Source organism: Nomascus leucogenys, chromosome 11 (genome assembly GCF_006542625.1).
Source record: "Nomascus leucogenys isolate Asia chromosome 11, Asia_NLE_v1, whole genome shotgun sequence".
In the NCBI taxonomy this organism is placed as follows: domain Eukaryota; kingdom Metazoa; phylum Chordata; class Mammalia; order Primates; family Hylobatidae; genus Nomascus; species Nomascus leucogenys.
The window spans coordinates 13454643-13467352 of NC_044391.1; the positions used below are offsets into that span (position 1 = coordinate 13454643).

At 33.0% G+C, this 12710-nt stretch overlaps 1 protein-coding gene across 9 annotated transcripts in view; it reads right to left on the minus strand.

The window, feature by feature from the left end:
- PCLO (piccolo presynaptic cytomatrix protein) overlaps positions 1–12710 on the minus strand; it is a 402165-nt gene that overhangs the window by 110882 nt on the left and 278573 nt on the right. For all 9 annotated transcript variants that reach the window (XR_004032228.1, XM_030822013.1, XM_030822012.1 and 6 more), the window contains exon 10: positions 10271–10396. Coding sequence is in view for 8 of the 9 variants with exons in the window: in XM_030822013.1 (XP_030677873.1) it covers positions 10271–10396 (126 nt within the window). In the remaining variant the exon portion in view is untranslated. The remainder of the gene's footprint in view (positions 1–10270; positions 10397–12710) is intronic.

A 12710-nucleotide genomic window follows, 5' to 3' on the forward strand; every position in this document is an offset into this window, starting at 1 on the left:
TGGATAATTGTTTTAATGTCCTAACTCACATTATTGTATTAATTCAGAATATAATGACTAAGTCTCTAAGTAGAGCAAAAACCTGCCTTGTGAACTTATTGAAGACTCAACTGGACATGACTATATGTCTAATTTTTTCCAAATTAATCAGTCTCTTCAATGAAATTACTATCAAATCTCAACAGAGATTGTCATGAAAATTGAAAAACAGATTCCAGAATTTATATGCAAAACCAAAGCGTCAAGAACTGTTCTGAGAGCATTTTGACGAACAGCTCTAGGATGGATCCACCTACCAAATGCCAGGATTTAATATAAAGATGTTACAACTAAAACAGTGTGATATTGGTGTAGGGATAGACAAATAGGCCAGTAGGATAGAAAAATAGACTGGAACAGAGAACTTGGAAAAGATTTGTGCATGCATTTAAAAAAATTAATATATGACAGATGGGACTAGTAGATCAGTGTGAGTAATAATACACTATTCAAAAAATGGTGCTCAGTAGTAGCAAAGAAAAATAAGAAAGCAATCCTATTTAAAACAGCTACAGTATAATAAAATACGTAAGAATAAATTTAAATAAATGAAAGATCTTTACAATGGAAACTATAAATCATGAAATATCTTTTCATTTTTATGTATCCTCTTCAATTTTTTCAATGGATAAAAAATTGAAAGGACACATAAAAAATGGAAAGATATTTCATCTTCATGGATTGAAAAAATTAATATTGTTAAAATGTCCACACTATGCAAAATGATCTGCAGATTCAATGCAATCTCTATCAAAATACCAATCAATGTCATTCTTCACAGAAATAAAAAAATTTTCTAATAGTTGTGTGGAACCACAAAAGGCCCTGAATAGACAAAGCAATCTCTTTTTTTTTTTTTTGAGACGGAGTCTCGCTCTGTCACCCAGGCTGGAGTGCAGTGGTGCGTCCTTGGCTCACTGCAAGCTCTGCCTAAAAAGAAGAAAGCTGGAGGCATCACACTGCCTGGCTTCAAAATATACTACAGTGGTATACTCACCAAAAGAGCATGGCATGGCATAAAAACAGACACATAGACTAATGGAACAGAACACAGAACCCAGAAATAAGTACGTGCATTTACAGCCAACACAGTTTCAACAAAGGCACAAAGAATATATACTGGGAAAAGGATAGTCTTTTTAAGAAATGGTGCTGACAAAACTGGATATTCATATGCAGAAGATTAAAATTAGAGCACTATCTCTTGTATATCAAAATAAACTCTAAATGAACTAAAGACTTAAATTTAAGACCAGAGCTTATGAAACTACTAGAAGAAAAACATTAAAAGACTACTCCAGGACATTGGTACGGGCAAAAATGTTTTGAGTAAGACGTCAAAAGCACACGCAACAAAAGCAAAATTTGACAAATGGGATTACATCAACCTAAAAAGCTTCTGCATAGCAAAGGAAACAACAAAGTGAAGAGACAACCTACAGAATGGGAGAAAATATTTGCAAACCATCCATCTGACAAGGGATGAATAGGTAGAATGTATAAGGAACTCAACAATAGCAAAAAAAACCTCCAAATAATTTGATTTAAAAAATTAGCAAAAGATCTGAATAAACATTTCTCAAAAGAAGACATACAAATGGCCAACAGATACATTAAAATGCTCAATATCACTAGTCATCAGGGAAATTCAAATTAAAACCACAATGAGATTTCACCTCACCCCATTAAAAATGGCTCTTTTCAAAACAGAGATGCTGGCAAGGAGATGAGAATAGCAGATGCTGGCAAAGATTTGAAGAAAGAGAAATGCTCATACACTGTTTGTGGCAATGTAAATTAGTCCAACCACTATAAAAAACAGTATGGAGATTCCTCAAAAAACCAAAAATAGAACTACCATACAATCCACCAATCCCACTGCTAGTTATATATCAAAAGAAAGGAAATAAGTATATAGAAGAGATACCTGCACTCCCATGTCTACTACAGCACTATTCAAAAGAGCCAAGAGATGGAATCAAACTGTGTTCATTAAGAGATGAATGAGTAAAAACTGGTATCAACACACAGTAGAATATTATTCATTCATTGAAGGAATTAAATCATATTATTTGCAGCAACATAAGTGGAACTGGAGGACATTACATTAAGTGAAATAAGCCAGACACAGAAAGACAAATATTACATGTTCTCACTCATATGTGGGAGCTAAATAAATTGATCTCATGAATATAGTAAATAAAATAGCTGTTACCTCAGGTTGGAATGGGTGGTGTGGAGGGGGGAATGATGAGGGATTGTTCAATGAGTACAACTGTATAGTTAGATAAGAATAACTTCTAAAGTTTGATAGCACAAAGGGTGACTATAGCTAGCAATAATTTATTATATATTTCAAAGTAGCAATAAGGAAAGATTTTAAATATTTCCAACACAATGAAATGATAAACGTTTGAGGTGATGGATATCCCAATTATCCAGATTTCATCATTACACATTATATGCATGCATGAAAATATCACATGTACTCTATAAATACATACAACTATTATGTGCCAATAAAAAAAATGAACCAGAAGCATACAGCCCCTCAGGAGCTGAGCCACTCTAGAGACGGCTCAGGGATGCTTGATGAAAAAACAAGACGAAAATCCTGTTAAAGTTTCTGAAACATAAAGCTTTAAAAAATGGTGCATAGGAAACTGATTATACATATTGAGAAGCAAAACAAAACTAAAATATGAACTTTCTACTTTGGACCACAGATACATTAAAAAAACTTAATTCTGTGAGCTTAAGAACATTTCTGAAATGTAACATTTTACAGTTTTTAGAAGAAAAAAAGAATAATATATTTAAGACTTCAGGGCATGGAGAATTTCCTAAACAATACAACATATTTACAAAACTTAATTGAAACAAAATGACAAATTTGACTGTATTAAAACTTCAAATTTTACAAAAAATAGAGAGAAACTAAAAATATAAGCCATATACTGGGAAAAGGTATTTATATCCTACATATTTGACAAAGGATTATATCCAGAATGTATAAAGATGCCCTAAAATGATTAAAAATACACAAGCAATCCAATTAAAGAATAGGCAAAAAGGCAAGTCAAATCTCAGATGAGAAAAATCCACAAGCTCACAAGATTAATAAAATATGATCATACTCAGCGCTACTGAAGGAAAAGTAAATGAAAGCAACAATGGGAAACCACTGCACAACAGATTTGATAAAAGGGAATGTAAAGAAAGAGGAACAAGTATGTATAGAGATGAGAACACTAATTTGACCCTGACAAATGTAAAAAGAGTATGAAACACTTGGGAGAGAAATTTGGAAAAAAAAAAAACTAGTTGAAGAAGCCACAGAACATTCTTCCACATTATTTGACAAGATTGATAGTCATTATAACACAGAAATTTAAGTTGTATTGTAGAATAAACTCCTACACATGGTCGCAAGGAGACTACATGAAAAACTAATTATAGCATGGTTTAAAGCAGTAAAAATAAAGCAAACCAAAGCTATAATGTCCTAAATAACCAGGGAATGCTTAAATTAAACTGTAGTAGAGACATATAGTAACAGAATTCTATCCAGTAGTGAAAATAAATGAACTAGAGTTACATTTACATTTTGATTAATCTCCAAAACTTCGGGTGACTTAAAAGTGGCACAAAGATATTCTTTAAATAAAATTTAAAGAATATGTGGCAAGATATTCTTTAAATATGTGTGGCAAGATATTCTTTAAATATGTGTGGCAAGATATTCTTTAAATAAAATTTAAAGATAAATTTTATTTAAATGTGTGGCAAGATATTCTTTAAATAAAATTTTTCAAATAAGCAAAATGAATCTTAGGTAGTTGTGGATACATACATAACACTGTAAAGAAATGTAAGCAAAAGTATAACCCGAATTAAGTCTGATATTTTATCCTGGGATAGTAACAGAGGTTTGTGAGTTGAGGGGTAACTACAGGAAGCTTTAACTAATTTATAGGGTCCTATTTCTTTTTAAAATATGAAAGAAACATGGTAAAATTGTAAGACAATAAAACAGTATGATAGGTACATGGCTGTTTGCTATATTATTCTGTAAAGTTTTTTTTTTTTTTTTTTGCACATTCGAACCTTTTTAATGAAAATTACAGGTCATCGCCTGATTAAGTGTTAAATAGCATGCATCAGACCATGAGAAAGCTGAGACACTCCATCCCCCATCCATGCTCCTGTCATCCTCTTCCACTCTCATTAGAATCAAAGAAGGAATCACTGATGTAAGGTGATACGCTGGGCATCTTAATAAGTGAAATGAGAAAAAAGTAGGAATAAGCTATGTGAGTCTTATACGGCAATTTTGCTGACTGGGGAAGAGGCTCAGCTTAAGGAAGGAACATCATGTCCAGTTGTACGCATTTTAAACATCAAACCTCGTGCCTACTGTGTGTGTAATGCAGAAATTCACCTATTGAGTTGTTTCGATGAAAATTTACAAGATTGAGAGCAAAACACATTCACTATTAAGTGCAAACGAATCACAAACAGGCAGAAAACACTTCCACATAGTACTTGCTATTTTGAGTTGAGATTTTAACTTCTGATCTGAAACTCCTCTGTTTTGTGTCCTCACCCTTGCTCAACCACAGAATAAAGACAGTATTTTGGATCTTCTGTACTAAAGAAGAACTGGCAGAGAAAAATCTCCTTCTCATACTCAGTCATTGCACAGGAAGTTGGTCCTGTAGTTCTAGATCGGAGGGGTTTTTCTGTCAGTAACAACCCTGTCCTCTCATCCCAGAGATCTGAATTTAAATTCAAAGCAAAGTAACACTGAGGAAAAAAATAAACCTAAAGTAAATGTATGTAAATATATGAGCAGTTAAGTTCAAGGTTGTGAGAACATGTGCCCAGAGGTAACTTTGCATTTTGTATACTATTTTAGAAAGATAATCAAAAGGCTTACAAATATTGATGCTGTCTTAAATGCTTAAATTTACATGATTAATTACAAATAGTAGTGTATAAACCACACATATCGTTTTATTTGCTTCACACAATCCTGTGAGGAGTGACATCTTAATAAGTATCCTACTTTTGAAAACAAAGTTTTTTTTTAAATCACTTATTTCTTTATATATTGCTTGGATCTTTGCTACTGGCATTGTGCTGGACAATGAGTATAGAGAAAACAAAACTGACAAGGTCAAGGTACACAACAGATGTGTGCACAAAGTGGTAAGGAACACAGTGCAGGGGCACAATCTCAGTTCACTGCAACCTCGCCCTCCTGGGCTCAAGTGATCAGCTTGACTCCCAAGGCAATGAGATTACAGGAGTGAGCCACTGTGACCGGCCTGAATCTGGTCTTTATCAGAGTGAAAAAGAAGTTTCCATTTGTCATGAGATCTTGACAATTTTATTATGCATTTCCCAAATTTGGAGAGGGTTGGAACATCGATCTTAGGTGAACATATGCAGATAGTTGTTTTTAAAGAATAAGCATGTAATAAATTCAAAACTTCCTAAAATTGTAATCAGTAGGTTTTACCTAGCAAAACAGTCAAGGGAAAATATAGTTATTTATAGAGGAAGCAGCTATTGTTTTAAGCCTATTAGGTAAGATGCTGGTTATATTGAACTTAAATATAAAAAGGTATATAACAATCTAGGGTAAAGATTTAAAATGAAAGTTGTAAATATATATTCAAAGTCCATATATTCTAGTACACTTTTAGATGCTCAAACTAGTTCAACAAGAAATACCAATGACAAAGACCAAAATGAGAGACAACATAGTATACCTTAATACTCCAACATTGCTGAACATCTCACAGCCCCAACACTGTTGGTCAAAAAATTGTTAAAATTGTAATCCTAAATCAAATAGCAAGAAATAGCACTTCAGAAACTTAGATTTGTAAATTCCCCAGATCTTTTGTCTTCATTTTTTTACAGAACAAAGACTAATTTATGCAACTAAAACAAAGAATAATAGGTGGCAAAAGATTATTCTCTGTCCAGTATTTGTGTAGGAATGTTTACTAAATGTTACTGGAAAATAAATTTTAAGATTTTGGGATATTATAATCCTTCAAGCACTTGATTCTCTGAGTTCTTTCAGAAAATCATTGTAGATTGATTGAAAACTAAAAAATTGGTTCAGGAAATTTTTAATAGTAAAGTTCTTGAACTGCATTTTTTATTTTAGGAGATGGCACACATACCATTAGGAGTGTTTTAAAACCAATTTCTTGAGTATAATCTAGTGATTTTGCAACAGTAATTATTGCTAATTCTCTAAAACATAACATTCTCCTACATTATGTAACAAGGTAGACTAACTTGTTTAGAAACTAGATTTTTCAAAAAAAGATTGAATAAAAATCTTTTTTTCAGTGAAATAACCAGAGCAGTCACTCAGCACTTTCAGAATAGCACTTGGCTTATGAGCATCAGAAAACCTATATGATTGCTCAATATATTTTAAATGAATGCATCGAGACAACAAAAGCTAGAAGAATTTTGAAAATACTCTTGTTTTCCCAAAGCCAACATAGTCAGAGTCTATGCCACTGAGTGCTGCAAAAGTGTTAAAATGTTAGAATCTGATGTCGTAAAATCCTGTTATATGCTAGGTAGCCTGATTTGATCATTCCATAATGTACACATGCATTGAAACATCACATTGTAACTCATGAATCTATACAGGTATTATTGTCAATTAAAAATAAAAATTAAACTATAAAACTAAAAGCTATACCAAAATATTTTTAGAAGTCTGTGATAAGAGAAATGAACAAACTCAGGAAAAGCAGGAGACCTAGCTTTTCCGAACAACGGCTTTGTAGATTAGGGTAGAAAAGAGTACACTCTAAGAATTCTATTGCCAACCAAGTTGTCATTCACGTTTAAATAAACTGTAAGGTGATATTGAATCTGTAAGGGCACAGTCTATATGATTCTGTATTCAGAAATACAGAAAACAAAGATATATATGAAAGAGATGATCAATTTCTAAGTCTGCCTGAAAGTCACTAAACAGGTGGAAAAATCCAATTACATAAACACATCATCTATTTATTTACATATGTATAATTTTTCCTTAGGAAAGAATTAACTTTAAACTATGAAATGTTCAACACCTTTATTGCCTTCAACAAATACATTTAAAAAATCAATAATGATGAATTTTTCTAATTGGAAAAAAACCCCCCAGTGACATATAATTGGCATCATGATAATGCCTCACATCAGGCATAAAAATCAGGGTTGTATCTCAACCAATCTACTGCTTTGGGATTTTGGGATAACCTATAAGGAGTTGAGGATAAAGGATATAGTGTATAAATTAAACACAGAACCATAGACAAAAACAAGTACACACACACACACACACCACACATACGTACCAGTAAATGTACTGGTCTAAAAAAGGTGAATTCTTGTGAATACCTATTTGGACTTGTAAACTTCTAGCTAGTTAATCTTTGGATATTAAAGGAATAAACCTTTATCATTGTCACCTGGTAGTGTAGAATACAGGTACAACCTTTATGAGGGTGAGAAATGATATGATGTACCATATGTTAACATTATTCTCCAAAATATTTAACGTTCAGAAACAGTATTTAAATACTGACAGTCAAGACAGTATCATGAATCTAATAGAAGTATTAACAAGTAGTTTATTAAACAGCTATGTTGTAAGAGTAAATAAAGCTGGAAATCATAAATAACAAATTATGGGTTTGGATTATACAAGAACTGGACTTCAATCAAAGGATTTATACTCATAGAAAGGCCTCACTTAACACCCTGGCAAAATTTTGAGGGAATGAATAAATAACATAATTAATAAAAATAAAATCTTAAATCATATGCATATAGTTTTTAATGATTTCTCACTTAAACCAATTAGATAAATTGCAAAAATATTAGTTCCGAAATAAAATAAGAAGGATTTAGTAGCAGTCTTAGAGCTTGTAAAATCACAGATATAATTTTAGATTTACTTTCGTTTTCTCCCTCGAGATAGTATCATATCTGTTTTTAAAATTAAACTTATGAACTTAATAAAGGACATGTAGACTACAAAGTGCAGAGAGCATCACTTCATCATAGAATATACTGCATTGATATTGTCTTTAGAATCATGCTGATTTGTAGTATTTGTTGATTTTCATGGTGTTAATCCAAAAAAGTATATGATATTTTATTTATAAATTATTCAAGTATTTTTGCCAAATGATATTAGACACAGTTATTATTGCCAATGTTATTTTAAAATAAAAATAGCATGTTCAATTTTCTTCCAGGGTATAGTATGTGAAAGTGATCCTATCACTCTCATCCTTAAAAGTGGGTCTCAATTTATATATCCTGATTAGACTGTAACACCAAAAATTATAATCGGGCATGAAAGGGTTATAGTCAGAAAATGCATATGCACCAAGTACTTTGCTTATAACTGTTATTTGTTTATTCATACAGTCTTTCCTTTCATTGAGCTATCTGGCAAGCTCTCCTAACTTCTCCTCTTTTATGAATGCCATTAGAATATTTTTAATAATGTGCATTTATTTATTTATTTATTTATTTATTTTTGTGACAGAGTCTCAGTCTGTTGTCCAGGCTGGAGTATAGTGGCGTGATCTCGGCTCACTGCAACCTCCGCCTCCCACGTTCAAGCCATTCTCCTGCCTCAGCCTCCCGAGTAGCTGGGATTACAGGCTCCCGCCACCACGCCCGGGTAATTTTTGTATATATATATTTTTTAGTAGAGACAGGGTTTCTCCGTGTTGGCCAGGGTAGTCTTGAACTGCTGGCCTCAAGCGATCCACCCACCTCAGCCTCCCAAAGTGCTGGGATTACAGGTGTGAGCCACCACGCCTGGCCAACAATATGCTTTTAGTTATTTATTTGGTGATGTGCTGGTAAGCTGGCATTCTGAAAGCAAATAATCAAGCAAGCAAGCAAATAAAAAGGTTTGAGTTATAGCATTTGCCTATTTCCACATTGTAAATGCTGCCACTATAGCCAATTCAAGCTATCATCATGATGTGACTGAATTTGAAGTTGGGAAGAGATTTGTACAGAATATCTGATTGATGTGGAGCAACCTGGCTCCAGCATAACATTGTGATGAATAAATACTGCTTCTAATTTGTGTTTATTCTAATAGTCTATCAAAATGTCCAGGGACACTTTTTGGTAGGTTCCAATATATTTAATTTGAGAAAATCAGTGAGTCATTTTTAACATGATTAAAGTTTTTAAGCAACAGCAGACAAAATTTTATTAAACTATGAAATGACAGAAAAACATTTTTTTCAAATAATATCATATTTAGAGTGAAAATAAAAAGGTTGCATTTACTTTGTGACAATGCTCATTATAAAAAAATCACCAAAACCTTGCAAACTATATTTATGTTAGAGAATCTGGAGAATGGAAATGACCATACTATCTGATTGACAATTGAAAATTTTCATTATGTATTTTGAGAATCTAGGTCTAATATTTTACTGAATGAAAATGACTAAGTACATATTTTATGGCCCATTATCTCCTACTCTAATGTTCATTACTTTAAAACACTTTTGATGTAATGAGGCGATTAGTATCTAAAAATAGACCACACCTAGTACAGGGTTGGCAAATGTTTTCTGTAAAGGGCCAGGAGTAAATATTTTAGATGCTGCAGACCATACATTCTCTGTCATGAATGCAGTTCTGCTATTGTTTTGGTAAAGCACCCAGGCTCAATATGTAAATTAATGATCATGACTGTGTTCCCATAAAACAGTGTTTACAGAAGCAGGCAGCAGATGGGTAAAGCCTGTGGGCCATCCACAGTTTGCTGGTTACCCAACCTTAGTGTGTACTGGATCATTTGATGTTTTTTTGTAGCTCTAATTCCAGTATAATTTTTCTTGGTGTTTGTGAAACATTATCAGAGATAACTAAAGTGTTTTTTTGTAAAATTGTTCCAGTCAGTAAAAAGTTTTGACTAACTAGTGTTTCTTAAACATGTTACTTCTGTAGCTAACTGCCAAAAGGACAATGCAATTGAAAATAAAATGAATATATCTGTGGACATATCTTCTTTTACATTACTATACCAAAATTTCACAACTAACCATAAGGAGAGAGGTTTATCTACACAGAGAAGGATGAGAACATTTGCACATTAAATTAAAATGTATTTAATATGAGTGCCTTCATTTTATTTTACTGTAAAATTCCTTATTCTTACCTTCCATAAGCTTCCCTGTCTGTTCCGCACTTCCCCCAGGAAGTATCTTGGCAATATAGGCTCCAATTTCTCCACTATGTCCAGGGATTTCTTTACCACCCACAATTCTAATTCCTAATCCATTACCTGTATTAAACAATTAGCAAATTATTAGTACTAATTTCAGAAGGGACAATAATTATCACAAGTTTCAGAGAGCACAAAAAGTAGGTCTGGTACCCAGAAGCTAAATATAACATGAATTTTGGAAATGAACACCAAAACCAAAGTATGTTATTCTGATTTCAATAATATAAAATAGGATTTTCTGAGACCTTGGTAGACTCCCCAATGATTGACCTGATATAACATGTAATTTTTTGAATTCAGCCATATTCAGTAATATACCCAGGACTTCCCAATTTTTGACTAGGTATTTTGTAAAAATTTTATGAGAGGGTGTTCCCAGAGCATCCAATTCACTTACGAAATTAAGGAACATTTTACTTATAGAAGAGCAGTAATGACTATTCAAAATTGAGAAGACACAATCCAATCATACAAACAATTGTAATTTATAAAGTGAAAACATGCTCATAATTTATAAATTATTATTCATTTTTCAGCCTTAATTAATCAACTAACATTGTTTGTGTATTAACCTGACACTTTCTACAAGACACGATAAAATTATTCTTGACTGATGAACATCTTAGTAAACTGTTTCTTACTTTGCAGTACAGGTTCTTCTGGAATTAGCCACATGAAAAGACCAGGGTGAATAATTATTGTGAGAAATCTAATTGAGACAAATATAAGTGTTGATATTTTTAGTTTCTGTGTTTTTAAAAAAATAGCTAAAAATTAGCAAGTATATAGAGCACTAATATACCTAAACAAAGAAAAAATACAGTGAATGTATGTACTGTAATCTTATGGGACATTGTTGCACATATGGTTCATCATTGACCAAAACATTATGTGGCGCATGAGTACACTTTAATACATAGTGGTTTTAAGACCATTATTTTGAAAGGCAAGAAACAAACACGTACTAATCATGACAAATAATGAAATATTTGAATAGCTCTATTCTTTTTATTTTTTGTAGAGACAAGGTCTCACTATGTTGTCCAAGCTGGTCTCAAACTCCTAAGCTGAAGCAATCCTCCTGCCTCGGCCTCTCACAGTGCTGGAATTACAGGCTTGAACTCTTTCCTTTTAAAGCAGTGGCTCTCAAATGGTGGTGACTTTTCCTCCCAGGGTACGTTGGTCCATGTCTAGAAATATTTTTGGTAGTCACCGTGGAACGATGCTACTGGCATTTATTGGGCAGAGGCCAGGAATGCTGCTAAACATCCTACAATGCACAGGATATCTTCCTAGGATTTTCTAGGCCAAAATGTCGGTAGAGCCAAGGTTGAAAACCCCTGTTTTAATGAAAGCAACGCATGTTAATTATTTTAAATCTAACGTGACTATTGGGCAATCTTGAATTTTTAAGCTATAAAAATTAGAAAGATTGACATCGTTGTAAAAATAAAACAAGAAAATCCTTTTGCAGAATTCCTTTTATAGAAATGAATGGGTTACAAATATGGGAACAGATCCTATATAACACTAATACTTTAGACACGTATTTTGGGGTTTTCCTTCTATTTGAATACCTTTAAAAATACCTTTTTTTTCCCCCAGCAATTCCATATCAGAACTTAGAATCCACAAATAGACTTAAGATTGCTATACCTTATAAAGGTATGGCTAAAAGTGTAGTTGTAGGCTGAGTGTGGTGGCTCATGCCTGTAATCCCAGCACTTTGGGAGGCCAAGGTGGGAGGATTGCTTGAGGCCAGGAGTTCAAGACCAGCCTTGCCAACATAGGAGACAAAAACAGAAAACAAAGAAAAAAGTGTAGTTGCAGAACTTCAAAATCTATTCACTGGCATGAAGGACTTAAAAAAGTTGGTTATAGTTTCATTCTGCAAATGACACTGTCTTGAAGGTGAAGTAGTTGGGTCCTTAGAGTTATTTGATTTCTAGTAGCTGAGCACATTCTAAAACCCTGTGGTGAAGAATCAGTGATGAGAAACTGTAATTATAACCATCTCAATAAAGTAGCACAGGCACAATAATTATTTAATTTTGTAATGTATAGTCTCACAATAGTGAATTCAAATACTCAAAATGCTTTTGAAATATACTTCATAAGCCTCATGTCTTTGGTAAATAGAGTAACACAATCATGACAATCCTGTGAGAAATTAGACTATATACATAGAAAATTTCAGTCATATAGTTAATTTTCAACAATTACTGTTCCTCTTGTTGACATTGCTGCTATTGTTTTTTGTTTTGAGACAAAATTTCACTCTGTTGCCCTTGCTGGAGTGCAATGGTGTGATCATAGCTCACTGCAGCCTCAAACTCATGGGCTCAGGGATCCTCCCACCTTAGCCTCCTGA